The 20082-nt window shown below is 37.8% G+C and overlaps 2 protein-coding genes across 5 annotated transcripts in view; one reads left to right on the plus strand and one right to left on the minus strand.

The window, feature by feature from the left end:
• rab27b (RAB27B, member RAS oncogene family) overlaps positions 1–8703 on the plus strand; it is a 61199-nt gene extending 52496 nt beyond the window's left edge. For all 4 annotated transcript variants that reach the window (XM_067484332.1, XM_067484333.1, XM_067484334.1 and 1 more), the window contains 4 exons: positions 232–320; positions 1742–1845; positions 2094–2217; positions 3378–8703. In XM_067484332.1, the coding sequence (XP_067340433.1) occupies positions 232–320; positions 1742–1845; positions 2094–2217; positions 3378–3564 (504 nt within the window). In that variant the 3' untranslated portion in view covers positions 3565–8703. The remainder of the gene's footprint in view (positions 1–231; positions 321–1741; positions 1846–2093; positions 2218–3377) is intronic.
• Positions 8704–10112: 1409 nt separating this feature from the next.
• The window catches only part of LOC137104049 (uncharacterized), a 54985-nt gene continuing 45015 nt past the window's right edge, over positions 10113–20082 (minus strand). Inside the window, exons 12-26 of the mRNA XM_067484855.1 lie at positions 18623–18715; positions 17427–17591; positions 17124–17225; positions 16960–17018; positions 16711–16858; positions 16515–16619; positions 16267–16419; positions 15881–16048; positions 15619–15792; positions 14526–14615; positions 14336–14419; positions 14077–14195; positions 13195–13303; positions 12752–12915; positions 10113–12461 (exon numbers count right to left, since the gene is read on the minus strand). Coding sequence (XP_067340956.1) covers positions 12344–12461; positions 12752–12915; positions 13195–13303; positions 14077–14195; positions 14336–14419; positions 14526–14615; positions 15619–15792; positions 15881–16048; positions 16267–16419; positions 16515–16619; positions 16711–16858; positions 16960–17018; positions 17124–17225; positions 17427–17591; positions 18623–18715 — 1851 coding nt within the window. The 3' untranslated portion in view covers positions 10113–12343. The remainder of the gene's footprint in view (positions 12462–12751; positions 12916–13194; positions 13304–14076; positions 14196–14335; positions 14420–14525; positions 14616–15618; positions 15793–15880; positions 16049–16266; positions 16420–16514; positions 16620–16710; positions 16859–16959; positions 17019–17123; positions 17226–17426; positions 17592–18622; positions 18716–20082) is intronic.

A 20082-nucleotide genomic window follows, 5' to 3' on the forward strand; every position in this document is an offset into this window, starting at 1 on the left:
TATTAACCCTGGAGCAGGGCAACAATGTTTTTTCATCTTATAGAAGCTTTTATACCATAATAAAGTATTTGTTCTTTACCACCTGAGTTTGTTAGAAAGGTATTTAGTAAGGTAGGGGGCAAGAAAATAGCTGAGCTTTTAAATTTTTATTTCTTTTTTAATTAAGGTTGATACAATAGTTTAGATCATTACTGTATCTTAAATAAACCAGTGTTGTTTCTTCCTCCTCAGATGTACACAGCATCCAACCCTAATGGGACGACCACAGGGAAAACCTTCAAGGTTCACCTTCAGCTCTGGGACACAGCTGGACAGGAGAGGTGGGCTAGTCGTCCCATATGGACCAAATCTTATTTCCCCCCAGAGTGTGTTGGTTTTTAGGTTACTCTAGTTTTTCATTCATTTGGCGCTAAGCATTTGACCTCTTGGCCAGTGGTCTTCAGCTTTCAGTAGTTCTTTAGATAATCAGATAAGGTCAGTCCAGGTCCGTTCAGCTTGGTCCGCTAGATGTTAGCCCGAAACCATAGCTCGGAAACACTACCTGCAGCTTAGATTTACTATTTTCTCTACATTTACTCTATAATTATTCTTCTGTTAGGCTAAATAATGGTTGTTTTCTTTTTTGTCAGGGAAAGTTTGATCACCCGGGTTATAGCAATAATAATGACGAGAATTGCAAAAACAACATGATATTAACCTAGTTGTACAATTTGTTGTAAGTCGACTTGTGGGAGTAACTGTAATTCTAACATATTTACAAGGTCCAAGAATTTGTATTGTCATTCCACAACATCCAGAGACATACGGTGGACTGAAATCCTGTTTCTCTGCGATGTAATAACATAAAGCACAAAATATAGATTGCAAACATGTATAATCAGATACACCACTAGTTACTGATGGGTTAGTCATCATAACCATCAAGCTGAGTCTCACTAGCCCATAAATGGCTTTAAGTTACCACATTTTCAATAGGATGTTTTCATAGCAAAATGTTCCTTTTCACTTGTTTGACAATGTCACATTTTTAAAACTCAATTGCAAAGCCAATGAAACTTTTCCGAAATGGTGAATCCAGTTTTGACAGAGTTTGTAAAATGATCAAGCTGTTGTGAAAAAGGAGCAGCTATCATCACAGTTTAGAGCCTGAGGGGGGAACAGCAGATCCGTGTGCCTCTGTGTCTGTATGTACAGCGTGTGTCAATCATTTGTGTGTGATCTTTAATTGGAACTGGCCACGATCTGTTGAGTCAGTTTAGAAAGGCCTGATGAGTCACTGCAAGATGAGTCAGTGTTAGTTACATAAATGGAATTTCATTTATTCGGCTCAGTGTAATGGAACAGAATCCCATTTTCATCAGCTGATCTTCATGTTCATTTAATCATGCAACTAAATTCATTATTCCACCCGTGTGATCAGTTCCTCCGACTGTTTGATGAGGAAACACCCCTGCTTTCTGCTGCTATTGTCCTGAGTGCCTGCATAGTACATATTTGCTCATAAAGCTTCACAAGTAGTGTTTAAACACAGTTGTGGCCCTTGCTGGCATCACACCCAGACGCCCAGTTTGCCAAAGCGCACATGGATTAACTGGAGAACTATTAACAAAGTGGTGCTCATACATACAGTAATGCATATCATCTATGTTTTGCACATTTAAGCCTTGAGCGAGTAATATTAAGTCATTATGAGAAAATAAAAGAAGGTGTAATATGCTGATGGTGTTCAACATGATTTCAGGTTCCGCAGCCTGACGACGGCGTTCTTCAGAGACGCCATGGGCTTCCTGCTGATGTTCGATCTCACCAGCCAGCAGAGCTTCCTCAATGTCAGAAACTGGATGAGTAAGTTACCAACGTTACATCTTAAAAAAGTCTCAAAGTGTTTTGCACAAGAATCAGAAAATTAAAAGCTATCAAAATATACTCCACATCTCCCCCAGTGGTCAAAAGCTCTCCCAAGGATATTTCATTACCCTTTATTGGGTAAAGGGTATTAATGGTCATACGAAGGAAGTACTTTGAAAACCTTTTTCACACCTACAGCATGAGTTCCATATCCCAGTTGTAGTTGTTTTTCCTTTCATTTGCAGGCCAGCTACAGGCCAACGCTTACTGTGAGAACCCAGATATCGTGTTGGTAGGAAACAAAGCAGACCTGGCCGACCAGAGGGAGGTTCAGGAGAAACAGGCCAAGGAGCTGGCCGATAAATATGGGTACGTTTCCGTTTTCATGACAAAGATGTGTTTCCCAAGACCTCAGATTTAAGCTACAGTGGAAGGTCTGACACACAGTTGCAAGAGGCTTTATGTAAGTTATATTATGAGGGGGCACGTGTAGCGCGCAAAATGGAATAAAAAGGTTTTCTACATATAAATATATAAACATTTCAAAGCTTCCTGTTGGAACGCATTGAAAATACATGCAGGTCATTTTTAACCCTTGTTGCACATCAAGTGCAAATAAAACTTGTTTACATAAATATTCAGTCTATGATTTTAAAAAACATAAAATATGCAGTAATGAGACGCATCATATTCAGGATGTTACCCTGAATTATTCACTCAGGCAACATTTGACCCGTTTTGTACATCAGGCGTTTAATGTTGTACACCAAGTTCAAACGTTTACAATTCTTCATAATTGGTCTTTTTACTTTATTAATTATGTTACCATATTAATTGTTACTTGCTTTAGAAAAGCGTTGATTGTTAACTTCATATTTCAAATAATGTAAGATGCCATCTACCCAGCAGCTGTCGGCTTCCATTTCATTTCCAGTTAGTTTGAGGTTTATCTGGGTGTTTTTAATTTTCACTTTTAAAATTCTGCCATCACAGTGTGGTAATCGTTTTTTTGGGGGGATGTAAAAAGGTGATAAAGGAGTCTCCGCTAGGCCCTTTGGACCCCAAGGTTTGTAAAACACAAAGATTTCGATGTGAACATTTGTGCAGTATTTCTAAACTGTTCATTTAGTTAATTTGGCAGTCGCTCCAAACTGAAAGCGGCAAATAAGTTTATTTATTGATGCGTAATATATACGTGGGGACAAAATAGTCATAAAATTACAATATTCTTTCACTTTCCTCAGTCTGCGTGTTTATTAGTCTGTGCATATACAGTATGGTTTGCCGAGCTAAATATCCTGCCTATAGTCAGACGCAGGCTCACTTCAAAATGACCGATCAGCTTTTTGCTTGTAAATCCACCTTATATAGCCATATATAGCTCTGACCAAATATAATAATCTTGATTTGAAGTTTAAGGTCACAATGATTTTTTTTTTAATTGAAGTTAACTGGTGTGGTTGTTATGACAGAAGGTCATGATGCAGTGGGGCTACAATCTTCTACACTTCTGTTCTTGCGACACATAGGATCCCATATTTTGAGACGAGTGCCGCGACCGGGGCGGAGGTGGACAAGGCGGTGATAACGCTGTTGGACCTGGTCATGAAGAGGATGGAGCAGTGTGTTGACAAACCACCTGCTGAACCAGCCAGTGGGAACGGGGCCACGAAGCTTGGTAACGCACAGCCCAACGAGAGGAAATGTGCATGTTAGATCAAGAGGCGATTCAGGAAACGACCAGTCAACCCTCCTCTGTCGTCTGCCCTTTCTACTCGCCACATTCCTTCCACCTTTTTACTTTCCCCTTCTCTGTTGACTTCTCTCCCGTATCCTTTTTTTCTTCTTCTCTTTTCTTTTCGCTCCCTTTAAGTTTTTTTTTCTCCCTCCAAGTGTTTGCCCCTTATGACACAACCTTATCCCCGTCTAGTGGCTATCGGAGGTAACACGGTCTGCGTTGGAGCTCTGTTTAGGAGGGAGGTGAAACGGGAGGGGGCCGGTTTTATCCCTGTCAGACGCGTAATGTGCCTCGATTAAAACATGCAGCCTGGCAGTTAAACTCTGCACACTCCCACTTTCTTTGCTCCACGAGTTGTTTCCGAAAGAGATGTTTAAAACTGTGTTGATCTGTTTCTAAACTTCGTAACAGGGGAAAGATTCTGCTTCACGGGATGACGGCCTAATTTGGGCCTTGAATAATTTAACATCAGGCTGTGTGTCTGTGTAAATTAAGTCACGTTTCTTTGGTGAAACTCTTCCTTGTGGATCAGGCTGAGCAAATGGGACAAATTTGTATTTACTGCATTTCCCACTCTGTTCTATGCTGTACCTGTAGTAGCCACATACTATAGTTTTCCAGAGGCCCGATCAATTTGATTTGGTTCACAGGTGTTAAAAATGCACTACGTTGTGTTTTGCATTGAAGGCTGCGCCGTCATGTCGGGGGGGTCTTTACTGCGGTTATTCACAGCTTATTGTGTGTAAATTGTCTGAAAGAACCACAAGGAGTTTTTTTTTTTTTAATGTACATTTTTGGAAAATGTATAATGTACAATAAAAAAAAATACACAGCACAGACTTTGACACTGCCCTCAACACAAAACACAGGTCAGAAAAGATTATTCTGCTGAAGTGTCTCACATTTTTTTGTAAACCCCTAAGGAAAATGTATATACACCATTATTGTCTTAGCCTTTGAGAAATAAGGCAGACTAATACCTGAAGAGCTGTGCAGGGGCTGGCGAAGCACAGCAGAGGGGAGAAGAGCACAGCAGAGCAGGGAGGGCTGAGGAAAGCAGAGTGGATCCACTGATTGTGAGTTTCATGCAAGTCCCCAGCTTAAGTTGCATACAGGAAGGTGGAAACAAATGTATTACCAGACTTGGGTGGATGCAGAGAAAAATCCTTCCACTCTCTCATATCTGCGCTTTGACCACACCACCACCGTCTTTGTTAGAAGTGTTCACGTTTCAGGGTGTAGTTGTTGCTGTCTGTGCCAATACTTGACTAAAAGGAGCATCTCGTGCATCTTTCTGCATGTGGTAAGTTTAGCTAATGTAACCTAGGCTGCTGTGCCTTTGTCGTCTGTTTGTACACGAGTGACACTGATTAGAAATAGCAGTGTTTGGATACTGTCCATTTGCATTACACTGATAACACTGGGTACTCTGTAATATTTCTATATTCTCTATATACATTTCTATTTCCCAGCCTTATGTCAGACTGCTGAATTAGAAAACTGAATGGATGACCAGACAATACTTCTTTAGTCCCTATAATTAACTTTTTATTTTGCTGTTGAAAAGCTAGCTCTCAATTATGCCTCCACAGTGAGGCGGGACTTGGCTACTCTTCATATAGTAGGATGAATATGCATAGAACATGTGCAATAGAAAAAAAAAATACATGTAACAAAACATTGTATATTAACAGCAGTGTCCACTGCCAAGTTAGAGTATTGTTCAAAGTGATCAATGGCCTTGGCTTTTAAAGTGTTACTCCACTGTGACGCGCCACAATATTTGCATGAATCTGAGAAAAAGCCATCAAAAATATTTCAGCTGCTCTGAGGACTCTTTGTCACGTGCATAAATAACTTGGAACTGAAAATAAAATTGTAGCCCGAAGCACCTAATGGCTATTTTACGGACACATCTAACGAGGTATTTAAGTCAAAATGGCTGCTTTGCAAAACGCTAAATGTTCTGATAAGTAGGCTTATTGTCATTTATTGTGATCAGATATTCTCTCTATGTGAGAATGTCAGTCAGGTGACGTCAGGTCTTCAGGGCAGCAGATTCCGACCTCCTGTTTAATTATTAACTCGTAGAAATATCACTTTCAGGCCCCACACAGTACATGACCAATGTTGTTGCATAATAAAGTGACCCATTATTTACATTAAAATAAATTATTGAAACATAGATTATTTTTTCTGTTGTCATTTCATATTTCTATCTCACACATCTTTCTTCTTCCCTAATCTTATTTCCATGCCAATCGAATTGTCTCAGTTTCATCTACAGTGATGCTTATATGTGAACCCTTTGGAATTTTGACCTAAATCATGATCCGATTCCAAGTCTGAAAACTAGATAAAGGGACCCAATTAAACACATTAGGCGAAAAATTACACTTACTTTTTGGGAAATTATCCAATCTTAATTATTTGTGTACATCAAAAATATGACCACCATTTTGCAGCTATACCTTATTTCTAACAATTTGTATCACTTCTGAAAGTCAGTTTGGAGGTTAAATATGCGTATTCGTCCTTATAGAACCGTTTCAACTCAGGGATGTTGGGTGACTTTCCACAAATTGCCTCCTTCAAGTCTGTACGAAACATTTCTGTACGATTACCATCAGGACTTTAACTCTGCCATCCCAGAGGCCTGAGGAGGATAAACACTTGTTGTAATTTATTTATACGTGTGTCTGACGGTAAACTGGTGGAGTCCAGACAGTGTTTTGCAAGCCTTTCCAGCCTGTTGAGCATCCACAATTCTTCTTTTAAGGTCTTTGGAAATGTGCTTTGTTTGAGGCCATAACACAGTTCAATGTTGTTAAGATCAGGCTTTAATAGTGAAGACTCAGATTTCTCTTCTTTAGATAAAGCAGGATCTCCCAGACTCCCATCAATTAAAAGATGCAACTATATTTTCGCTTCAAATTTAGTTATTCACACTTTTTCATACGCGTGTAAGATTGGATCTTTTGCCTAGTAAACAAATAACCAAGTGTCATATTTTGTATTTGTTTAATTGGGTTTTTTTTTTTTATCTGGTTTGAAAATCTGATCGTGTGTCATGGGTTAGAAATTTTTAAGCTTTGCTACAGTGCAAATTAACCCCAAATTACAAATGTGTCTCTAAAAAGAAAATACTCATGACTGGACTTTTTTTTTTTTTTTTAAACACTGTGGACCAACTTTTTGTTGTTTAACACTATATTGTTCATTGCACACCAAAGCATTTAGCAGCAGCAGCAGCAGAAGCGGCAACAACAAAAACAGTACAATTGTGATACTGAAAGTAAATTCTATCGATTTCTTTGCGTGTGTGTGTCACGATTATAATTGAGCTAAGCTTTGGTTACTAGATTTTAGTTTTATATGCAATTCAGCATTTCCACTCTTATCAAGCAACACCTTAAACTGCCTTATGCACTTAATGAAAAATCTTGAGCCATGTTGGCTTGAACCAGAAACAATCAAAATGATCTTTTTTGTTTGTTTTTTTTTGCTAACTGCTGGCAACTATAAAAATTCTAAATGAAGCATCATTGAGATTCTGCTTGACCTTGGTGTCACCATGTTTAATCTGCTAGTTTGCCAAATTTAAAAAAAAAAAAAAAGGAAATTCACCATCACATTTACTTTCAAGAAACCCTCCGTTATTCAGCTGTTCCCTAGGCGATAAACTTCCTTCACAGTTAAAAACTTTGTCTGCTCTTTCAGGCCATGTGCCAACAGCTGATCTCCGTACCATATAAAACAGTCAGAAGGAGACAGATTAACAGGCGTTAGGAGCTGACTGACAATGTAACATCTTCTCACACTTGATTAGCAGTGTAATGTGCTAATATCTGCAGAATCACAGATTTGTTTGTACTGCTGCTGATAATCAGCTTGTTTTTTGATACAATGATTTTTTTTATTTTTTTTTTATTCTAGTTGTAAGTTATGTAATTGTAATATTTGGCTCCAAATTTCTAAATATTTAACAAAGTATTGTAGTGGAAACAGACTTTTCGAAATCATTGGCCAATGCAGCAGATCAAGCTGAAAACAGCACTGACTGTATGTTATCACCTCATGTGTTATACAGTAGCTTACATGGCAGCAAATGGCTTCCTGCATATCCAAGAAAAACAAGTTCATCTATTTAGAGTTGTGTTTGGGTCCACTTGCTAAAATGAATTCCAATGCCCGTCCCTCTTTTTGCTCTGGTTTGGTCTCCACCAAGTACTGAGACAAATATTTTGCTTATCAGCTGCTTGTGTGCTCTGGTTATCTCAGAGTTTGTGTTCTGACAAAATGCTGCAAACACACCGTAGAAATTGGGTAAAATAAAAACCACAAGCTGAAAGATGCATCAAGTATCAGATGTATCATGCTGCATAATTCTTTTTGTTCACTCACCTGTCACAAAGCACAGACCAATGTCGTCCATCGTTACACTAAGAATACTGAAAACTGGCAATGGAAATAAAAAGGAAAAAGGTCCAAATTGACAAAACATCGGTTTCTTCCTGTCATTCTTTTTCTGAGCCTTTCTTTTCTGTGTTGCTAATTATCTATATGTAGTCAATATTGTTTAAATTTAATTTCAATTTCAGTCTAATGCTTACATTTTGTATTCACCTTTGCATTTTACTTTTAGTAAGTTTTCCCTAAGGCACCTGATCCCTGAAACTTCTCAGCCTTTAACAGAGTTCTTAAATTCACTTTGAAAGTTTATACTGTTTGAAGAGTCATGTTGTGCCTGTTTATTAACTCTTCTGTCTGATCCTCTGTAAAGTTTGTGAGCTACTAAATATTTTAATGCATTATAGATTATGAAGCAGAGGCAAATGAGAACAGAAGTCCTCGTGTTGTTTTTGTGCCCGAATATATCAAAACAACTAATCGATCCAAGTACCTCTAAGAGCTTTTATTTTTGAAAATCGTTCTGTGTGAATTCTCTAATGCCTGCGGTTTGTACACGTTTGTTTTAGTTTTCACTGTGTGTATCGATGCCTGTGTGTGTTTGTTGGGTTTATTGCATTGTCAGCATGTTTGATATGAGAATGGACTGACTTGTGATGCATTTAGTGTATTTGATGTCAGAGTTGCAAATAAATATGTTGGTTTTATTCTTCGAAGTTTTTTTTTTTCCTTAAAAGAAAGGAACCGATCTGTTCCTACTTTCAAGACTAGAAGAATAATTTGTTTCTGGCCAAACGCAGCCCCAACAAACCATTAAAAGTAATTATTAAGTATTCTGTGCAGTAAATACTTTTCAAAGTGTCTAAAGCTTCAGCTTCTTTTCTCACATTTCATGGAGTGTGAATTCAATTAATCTTTGACAAAGATGCTCAAGTTTCTATTTTAATCAAGATACTCATGACAGATATAAAATGGAAAAACAAGGATGAGTTTTTGGTTTTAAAAGCGTTATCAACTGGTACAGAACATGAATGTTTTCATGGGTATCTTTGTAGGGTCAATTATAAATGATGACTGACTGAATTTGCAGCATATTTATGAGACCTGACGGCTAATTAAAGGGGCCTTAGTATAATATTAACTTTGGAATGTGTTGCGTCTGCTGTTCACAAACCTTCGCTGGCTGTTTATGAACACAGCTGGTGAAATGCACTGATTCAAATAAAATCGTATTTGTAATTGTAATAAATTGTAGATGCCATGTGCAGAGCAATGCCAATGCTCCTTACACAGGCAGAGTATGGGAATCCCCCATCTGGTGAAAGTGAAAAATTTTTAAGTGGAAAAAAAAACATGTCCTGAACACACCTCTAGCACCATCACTGGGCTCGAGCTGGTACCCTGTGGCTGTGGAGTTCTTCAAAAGTTATTATTTTCTGTTCCCCGTTTGGCTCATGCATGTTATGGCTGTGATGACCACTTCATTTGAAAACTCTGCATTACATTATCACACACAGGACTACGATACAAAAATGTAACGGTGCTAAAAACAAAAAAAAAAAAAATTGAGACTTCATATTCATGTGTGTAGAAAGAAATTAAAGGAATGAATGAACTTGTATTTTCATAAAATGAGAAGTTTGTTTTATGCCATTTCTGACACGTAAAACCCATTCAAAACAGCCAGTCAGGTCTCTAAAGGGCATGCTCTATAATGTCATATTCATAAGTCAACTTTTCTGAAACTGAGGCAGAAGAAAATACATTTTCCCCCTTTTTAAAGTAGAAAACAGAGGCTCTTATGGTAAAGCCAGTCATTTTAAACACACCCATAACTTATCAGCTATTTGGCTAAAAGGTGCAGATCATAGACAGCTGTGTCTTGCTTCAAGCTGAAAAAGTGCATAGTATGTTATTTTAACCCAAAGCATCATTATTTTTTATTTTTCCCCCAAACCCAATTTTGCCTACTGAGACAGTGAAAACCTACAAGCCCACACCTGCTGTATGGTCCTGATAAACTAACAGCCATTTGGTGGTTCTATTATTCAAAGCAGCTGCTGCTCATTGCATTTAGGAGGAAAAGCAAATGAATCTATGAAGGCAAAACAGCAGATCATGATTTCATTGAATTATTTTAATTAACAAACAAAAAAAAAACACCAAATAGCCACAATTCACAGTGTTAGACTTTATTTGCATTTTGTACTAAGAGCTTCTCACCGAAGAGAGAGTGTGAAAAACAAAAATAAATACCCAAAAACAACAGACCCAGTAGAATGTGAAGTGTTGTTACAAAAGAAAGTCAAGTGTATTATTTCTTTTTACATACCTGTCGATAATGTCACTTAGACAATAGGAAATGAAAAATTCATTCTAGTGACATTTACATTCCGAACAGCTGAAATATCAAACTCTTACTTAAAGACATTTTGATGATTTGTGCTCCTGTATCCAAAAAGCAAAACACACCAACAAATGTAAACATAAGAACCCAAAGAGTATCTGAATAAAAACATTCAAATGACTGTTATAACATAACACACAACTGGGGTCAATTGAGCATTAACCCAATTAAAAGAAGGTGTAAAATATTCATGAGCTTTAGGCCATAATTATAAGTTAATCTCAATTTTCATTTAGGATTTGAATGTTTAACTCTGTTTGTTTCTATATCGGCACTTAATATTGCTTAACAAAATAAGAGCCCACAGAATATTAAGCGGATAGTACAGGTGTTTTTTTAACAAAATAAAATGTTTAGGTTTTTCCTCTTCCTATCCAAACTGTATTTAGACATTTGTTAAACTAAGATATTAAAAATCTCTATTGCTTCTAAACTTTTAAACTGTATCTCAAGTAAACATGTTGCCACAAGTCATGAATGTGTTAACATGTCCTGTGTATGGATTTTTGCCTGCGGTGCTCTGATGTAATTAGCATTAAGCATTAAAGTGTGATTTTCCCCAGATATTGTATGTGGAAGGCACAGTAAGTTAGAGCAGTACAGTAGCAAACCCTAAAATACCTCAAACTGAAGTAAAATTACTTTTTCCCCCTTAAGCAATTCCAAATACGAAACATAAAACATAAAAATCATGAAAACAAAACGCAGTAAAAGCATTCAATATAAATAATCTCTTAATTGTTTCTGGGTGTGAATCCAAACAGACACAGTATGATCACATCCAAAGATCGCTCTGCAGTTTATTCCATGTTTTGTGTCATCAGTGAATGTGGGATATGTTGAATACTGCAGGTGAATATATATATATATATATATATATATATATATATATATATATATGACATGTAAATCTGTTTCTAACATGGAAAATCCCTCATAAAATAACTGTCAACAAAGCTCCATTAAATAAAAACCATTTATGAGAAACTGGTGATTCTTTGAGTTACAGTTTTTCTTCCTAAAAGTAATAAATTGAGAATTTAAAGTCTTATTCCAAATATTGTCACCTTGAAGTCTGTCTATTCGTACCTGGCCTGACACTGAACCATAATTCACACTGTAAAATGTTTGTTTTCCCGTTTAAAGCTCTTGCTAACAGACTTCAGCCGTATCTTGTAAAAAGTACAAGAACACATAAAAAAAAAAAAAAAAAATCAAAGTACATTTGCACCTTAATGAATTCTTTAACCTGTCACCAGTAGCTTATCAATCACTCTGCCTTCTCTTGGCAAACGAGCGCATCACGTTTTTTGTGTTTTAGATAATGGAAACTGAGAAATCTTGATCTTCATCTAAATAAGTCATAATAAATAAGTCCGGCTGCGAGTCCACCGGGAGCTTCTCTTTTCGTTATGTTAACTTTAAACAGGTTTGTGTTGTAATTCTTCGTGGACCGAGCAATAAATAAGTCAGGTCAGAGCTTTGTGTATACTTGCATGTAAACTGGGCTTTAAATGGAAAAGATATTTAAAGCTAAATGAAAATTGACCTTTGTTGCATATTATAATGTTCTGTGTAGGGAATTTGCTAGAACATGATCAGGAACTTATAGGAAGTATCAAAGAAAGTCATCAAATTCAGAAGTGAACTAAAGGTGAAAATTTTTGAGTGTGATCATATTTTTTCAGATAACGTTTTGCTTGTGACAGTACAAAATGGACACATTATACGTTGATTTTTGGCTGATGGCTTAAATGAGCATCCGTCAGGATTTCTACACCTGATGAGTCAATAAGGGAATCAATGGCGGCACATTCTTTTAAATCTTTAGAAGAATTATACATACTTACAACATGCCCCATATAAGCCTACTACACCCTAACTGCACTGATGTAGACTGCTTAATGCTTTGAAGTGAAGGAATGTGGAAAACGAGGGGTTTAGACCTTTGTCATGTTTGTTAGCTGCTGGGGTAGATGATCGTCGTCTTCATCGTCAACGCTCAGATCCAACCTCAGGTTATCCAGAGTCTGACGAATAGTCAGAGTGTCCTTACGCCTGGTAGAGAGAAAGGTGACGCTTTAGGTTTTTTTTGCCATGGAATTATTAGAAACAAAAGTATCTGCAAGTCAAACTGGCCCTTTAAACTAGAGACTGGAGTTGATTCCAATTGAAACCCTCCCTTTAATAACTGGTAACCTTAGCAACCATACTGATGCTTTATACTAAATCGTAAATGGCGGCTTATGTAGCGCTTTTATTAAAAACTATAACTAGTACAATTAAGTCAAAGGGAGTTGATCACGTAACCCTCTAACATTCAATGCACATGTGTGCAGAGTGTGTACTTTGTCTGCACGTGTTGGTCGAGCAGCTGTCTCTGCAGCCGGCTCGTGGTTTCCCTCTCCTCTGCCAGCTCCCTCTGAGTGTGGCGGTACTGCGCCTCCCTCCTGCTCGCCTCCTCCTCCACCTCGTTCAGCTGACGTTTCAGAGAGCGGATCCTCTGGGTCATCTGGAGGACCAATCGCAAAGCGCCAGTTAGTTTGATAAGATGGACAGATTCATGTTATTTGTAAAGATCAATATGTTTGATTAGGTGTTTTAATGATTGTAACAGAGTCTCACATGCAGCCTGATTCCTACCAAGTAACATTTCAGAGATTGTTCACATACTGTACATTTTGCAGACACAGGCTGAGGATGCATGGGTAATGTTTTGTAAAGCTCTACTGCCCCCCTGTGGCGATAGTGTGTATGTTTTGGTGTGTGTGTGTGTGTGTGTGTGTGTTACCAGGTCTTTCTGTTCAGTAGCTATCCTGTGCTCATCTTCCATCTGATCAGTCAGCTCATTGATCCTCCTCTCAAGTTTACCGATGGTGTTTGTCAGGACAGTTTTGTTCCTGCACACAACACAAACACGTCAGACAAACACGTCAACAACAACAACAACAAGGACCATTCCACTGTATCATCAGGTTTCAGTAAAGGGACATAATCCAATCATTTGAAAATCATTTTGTAAATAGTACAAAAAAAAACAAATGGTAAAACTGAGAAAAGTTGGGACTGGGCATACATAAGATTGGGAAGGTTGCAGAAGGCAAAAGAAATGAACGGACACACATACACATACACACAAAAACACATAATGTAATAGGTTAACGGGAAAAATTTCAGTCTCATGATTGTGTAAAATAAGAGCATAGCAGAGAAGATGAGAATTAAAGATGGGGTGAGGTTGAAACAATACATGTTCAGGGCCTTGGGAATAATATGTGGAGGGGGGCTCTAGCTCAGTTGCTAAGGCAGTTGTTACAAGTCAAAGTGTCCCACCCTAAGTTGCTCCCGGTGGGTCATATGAGCCCCTTGCATGGAAGCCACTGCCATCGGTGTGTGAGTGTGTGTAAATGGGTAAAGTGCTTTGGATAAAAGCCTATTTCTCAGAATGCAATGTGTAACTAATGTAACTTATCTACCTTTTTATTTCCGACTGATATAGTGAAGAACAAATTAAAACAGTTGAGGGGAAGTAAAATTCCACCCTTTGCAGGGATAATCTGTTGCAACTGCTACAAAATTCTGTTGTGCCCAATATATATGAGACCACCCTAAATGTAGAAAAAAATCAAATGGTATTTCGATATAATGATAGTGTTTCCCTTTACACACTGACCTCTCCTCTGTTCTCAGAGCGTTCTCCAGCTCTTTGGCTCTGCTTTCCACCCTGGAGATGACATCATCCTGAACTCTGGAGCTCTGTAGCTCCTCCACCTCAAGTCGCAGCTCACGCAACTAGAAACACACACACAGAAAATAATTAAAAACACTCTTTCATATAGACATCACCGATGAAAGAAGATCTAACTGTAAAATGTAGATGTAGAAGTGACAGACACACACACACACACACACACACACACACACAGGTGTACCTGTCTCTCCATGGCAGCCTTTTCAGTTTCCAGCTGGTCGTTCAGATCTTTCTCCTGAATCAATTTCAACTGCAGCTGCTCCGTCTGACAGCAAACAGCCAAAAGTGTTAATAAACAACGGAAAGATATCACTCAAAACTATGTTGCTAAAATAGTTATAGTGCTCATCCCATGTTACCAGTGTGCTCACCTGTTCTAGATTTCTCTTGTGTTTGGCCGCCCATCTCTGCTCGCTCTCATGCATCTCCTCTACATCAGTCTCCAGGTCGATCATCTTCTCCTAAGAGAGAGTTGGTTTCTGGTTTATCAGTCAAGTTATTTACATACGGGACAGATGAGGCATCTTCAGAAATAGTAACATTATGAATATTTGGGATTATGGCATTAGCACATTGATTGCTAAACAGGATTTGCATAATTAAAACCCCATTAACCCCAAACTCTGATGGTTTGCATTACTGATTAATTTAAGTGGACTCACTAAATCATTAGGTCATGTATATGTAAACACGCTGGTCTATAGCTGGAAATAGAGCTGACTCCAGGAAATGAAAATATATTTACTATTTTAGTTAATCCGCAGTAAAAGTTACCAATCTGTGATCCTTTATAGGTTTGACAGGTTAAGGAACTGATTCATTTATTTTATTTAAACTCAGTGACAATGTCAGGGTCAACTCAAAAGCTAATATGCAGATCAGTAATATTAGTCTGAGCTTGACCAAAAACTATTAGATAAACATCAACATTTTCCAGCAATTCCATGAATCCAGTCCTACACACACTATCCTGTTGCTGAATTAATCCACAGATTGAATGCTTGAATGTTCGCTGCAAACTACAGCACCCAGCTGTTTTCACGAAGAAACAAAACACCAACATCAGCCTAAACATTTGAATCTCATTCTTCTGTACAAACCTAATGTCTAGAAAAGTTCAGTAAAATGTAGATAAAGAGAATCAAGGATTTGCAAATCATTTGAAACCTATTTTTTCAATGTAAATTATACAAAGACAATAAATAAAATGTTGAAACCGATAAATCTAATTGTTTTCAGAAAAATATTTGCTCATTTTCAAGTTGATGCCACAAACATGTCTCAGAAAGGTTGGGACTGGTGGCTGTGTTGCATCACTTCTGCTATCAACACTGTACATTTGGGATATATGTGTAAAGCCTTGTTAGAAACTTATAACTGCTTAGTAGTTCACGGCCTCCTTTGTTGTTGTATAGTTTCACTTCCTAATGATCTAAATATTGTCAGTGGGGATGATCTGACTACCTGTGCCTGCTTAAGTTGTTTGGCCAAGTCATCTCTGGCCTGGATTGTGCTCTGCAGCTCCATTTTCAGGTCGTCCACTGTCCTCTCTGCCTGCTTACACTGGAGCTGCAGCCTCTCTCTCAGCTGGATCTCCTCCTCCAGAGTGCGCTCCTTATCAATCAGCTTACCAGAGACCTGCACACACACACACACACACACATTTATCACACTGCTGTTTTTTGGATATTACAATACAGCATTTTTGCTGGACGGATGGGAAGACCTCTCCCTGCAGTCTGTTGACCAGGGCCTGCAGTCTTTGTATCTCCTGGTCTTTCTCGAGCAGAGACTCCTCCAGCTCCTCCACCCTCAGCTGGGAGTCCTCACGGAGCTTCTGTTGCAGGCTCATCTCTACTGAAGCCTGTGTGGATGTCTGAAGAGCTTCGGCCAGCTGGAAACACACAGCATGGAAACAATTTGTTTAAGATAGTGAAATTCACACACTGAATGAATATTTACTGGCCTTGGGTTTAAATGGATTTAATGGGGCGTTCCAGTCATTAAAATGTTACCATTTCTTTAAGGAAAAGGTCTTTTATTAAACTCATATAAGGTCATAATTTATTGATGGTTCTAAACGTTAGTGTTGAAAAGAAACTGTCTCCAGACCTCTGTTTCCAGTCTGAGGATGGTGCTGCTGAGCTCGGACGTCTTTTTGTCTTTGGTGCCTTTGTCGTTCTGTAGCTCCTCCAGCTGTCTCTCTGCCCGCCACAACTTCTCAGCCAGAGTTTGAGCGTGCTGCGTCGTTTTGTCCAGGTTCTCCTGAAGATAGAAAAACACAAAGTTCAGAGCTCTACTTCCTTAGACAACATGTGGGTCGTAGCACATTTTATTAGCCACCGTGTAACCGAGTGTACCTCAGCATCCTGGATCCTGTTTTTGAGCGACTGCTCGAGGAAGTTGAAGGCGTACTCCTGAGTGTTGGCCTCCACCATAATGTTCCGGGCCTCCTTCACTTCAATCTGCACAATAAAGGAAAAGAGACATTATGCAAACACATCTATCTATTTATGTGTCTGTCTGTCTGTCTGTGTATTTCTGCTTATGCAGTACCTCCATGGTTCTGCATCTCTCTCCCAAAGACTGGTTCTCTCTCTCCATCTCTATCATCTTCTCTCTCATCACCTTCATCTCATTGTTCAGTTGGGTGTTGGTCCTCAGCAGGTCCTCGTTGTTTACCAGAAGGCTGCGCATCTCAAACCTTTATGGAGAATCAGTTATCAGACGGCAGGGTATGAAAATTTGAAGGTTTACAACATGAAAACATCAGTTCAGTTGTTTTTTTTTAATAGAGGAACTGACCTGATCTGGTTCCTCTCTTTCTCCATCTCCACACTCTCTGCCTCCAAGAACTGGTTACGCTGGTGACACACACACACACACAGAAATTATTGTTTTTTGGATTTGTACTTGTGACCATAATTTTACAGGTATCGGACTCCCAACATTAGTTTGATAAGATTTACCTTCTGACAGGCGTCCAGCTGCTTGGTGAGCTCCTCTATGTAGTCTTTTTTATTGGGTGCCCCCAGAGTGGCAGACCGCATGCTGTAGTGTGTGGGGATCACCTTTACCAACATTAACAAAATAAATAAATAAATAAAACACATTTCATGTGGTGAAAGTGATGATAGTGTGTATGATGCATGTGCAGTTGGGGCAAAGGTTTGAATCCCCCTTAATATATATATATAAAAAAAAATCTTTTGTTTTTTCAAGATAAGTGTGTGCAAACATTTGCAAACATTACACTGGGTCAGTAAACGTACTGTGTTGTTGACCTCCGCCCTCCTCTTCAACAGTGTGTCGTAGGCAGAGACCCGGTTGCGTGGGGAGGTGAGGGTGGGTGTAGATAAGCCCACTGGACTGGTGCTGCGACTGTTGTAGCCAAACATGTTCACCTCTGAGTTGGCAGGAGACAGTATGCTCGGACCCTGGGGACAAGGAGGGACCAATCAATCGAGATACGAATCCATATCTGAAGGGGTTTGTTTATACACTGCCTGTTTAGCTGACTGTACATTCAATATGTTTACATTACAGAACATTTCCTAAACTGACCACCAAATAAATCAACAGCACAAAAACATATATACTTGAACAATCATTGTCAAAAAGTTGTGACAGAGCATGTTATAACTTTGATGTATCTTCTCTCTTGTTTTAACAACATGCAAGCAAAGAGTTTTAGTTTTAAAAGCAATTTACTACTTAATTCTAGTTTGATGCTGCTCAACAGTTCAGGGCCTCCTTTCTCATATTTTTTTAATTTCATAATGCTCCAATTTGTGTAATGAATAAATGATCTGACATGCAATGAATACAGTTTAGCATCAGGGAAAAAAAAAAGAAAATTAGAAGGTTCCACACGTGTAAGACCACAGGAGAGTTTTCCACTTCACCTAGGTCCATTTAAATGAGCTCAGGCTCAGTGAAGGTGGCAATATTTCTGGATCTCGTTTATATGAGTGGTAACACCCCCCCCCCCCACTTACTCACTTCTGAAAGCTTCTCTTTTTTATACCCATTCATGATATTTTTTTGGTATTTTGTTACTCCTATTCATACTTTTTGGACACTATTTTGTACTATTTTATCAAATATAAATATAAATAATGTGGAAATCACTGCATTTGGGTTTTATTTACATTTTGCCAAAATGTGTTTGGAAACAGCACTGTAATAACATAATAGTGCAAGAAATAAACACTCAATTTCAGTATTTTAAGTCTTAGTGAAAGTTAGATTCAAATATTAGTAAAGTTATTTGGTTCACAAAAATATTTGGCCAAAAATGCACCAATTACTTTGAATTAATCTTTATTTATGATGTTTGTGGTGTAAAATAAAAAAAATGAAACACGTGTAATAATAGCTGTCACATAAATATAGCTTAGCATAAACTTTAAATGGCAACAAATGAAAATACTCAAGTTCTCATTGGTAATAAGAAACAGTAACAAACCTTGTACTCTGACATTCGGTACATGTGGTTGTAATCTATGGAGCCAGCTGCAGAGTATGGACTGTTGAACACCCGAATAGGACTGTCAGCAACCTGCAGGCAAACAACAGAACGTAGTTGCAGTGCTTTCACTCAGTAAAGACAGGAACAAGAAACACACAGTTTGTGCGGACAACAAACTCAAAAGTGGAGATGCAGCCATAATTTTCAATTTGAGTTTGGTTCTTCATTCTGCAAAAAGAAGCAGAGACAATTTTGCAAACAATTTTAACATTTTTATTATTATTATTATTATTATTATTATTATTATTTGTCTTGACCAGGACCCCTGAAAAAGGTTCTAACTCTCAATGTGATCTTCACCTGATTAAATAAAGGTTAGATCAAAACAATGCGAGCAACTGCCCTGTTAATCTAATACAGAATTTTAATCCATTCAATAACTTTAAAATAATAGTCAAAAACAAATAAATACATTATGAAGAATAGCCCTGACATAGCTTTTCAATGTGAATATCACAAAAACAGATAAAATGATATCATTCAAAAGATTCGAAAAGATGACTGTACTGTTGATTAGAAATGATTAATGAGGTAAATTGCTGCTCAAGTGCTGCACTTTACTGATTTGTAGCAAATGCACATAGATGATAAAATCTATTTTAGGATAAGAGTATCTGTTAATGCCATGTTATATTGACATTTCGCGTGAATCCTTCCTCTACTGATTAGAGTAGATGCAGGATAACAGATGTCTGGTACAGAGTTTCTCAACCGTTAATCAGTTGGTGGGCAACAAATCTCACACCCATTTTTTGTTTGCACTTGGCCCCATTTTTTTTTTCAGTTGCTTTATACTTTTATACCTTTTATCGTAGAAAATACATTTAAATTTAGAAATGTTTATACTTTATGTGCATAATTCTTCTTTATTCTATCTACATTTCTTACATCTTTTTTTGAATGGCAGTCAATAAAAAAAAAAAATTGTTTAACTTCTCTTCCACTTTGGCTTAAAAGATAAATTAAACTGTAAATAGGTCTACACCTTCACCTTTTTTCCTTTTAGGTCAGCTTCTTCATATCTTTTACACTTTTTCAGTTTTGGCAACTTAAGATTTTTTTTTTTTGGTGAATTTTCAGCTTCTGCATTGGTTTGTATTGCAGGACATTGGGCACATTTGTCCAATATTGTCACTTTTGTTTACTTTATTTTACCCGTTTCCTTTATCTTCAACTTTGACCTCTTTATTTATTTATTTCATCCATTATTTCTTTTTCACCTTTTGTTCTTGTGTTTTGTCAGCCTCTTCTTCCTCTCCAATAATTTATTTTCTAATTTTACTTTCATTTTACACCTTTAAATGCAAAACTCTTCATTGCTCAGAAACTGCTCTATGTGATTGGTGACTTTTTGGCACTATATCAGCTCTCACACTTCATTTGTTTTGAAGCTGACT

Source organism: Channa argus, chromosome 18 (genome assembly GCF_033026475.1).
Source record: "Channa argus isolate prfri chromosome 18, Channa argus male v1.0, whole genome shotgun sequence".
Classification (NCBI taxonomy): domain Eukaryota; kingdom Metazoa; phylum Chordata; class Actinopteri; order Anabantiformes; family Channidae; genus Channa; species Channa argus.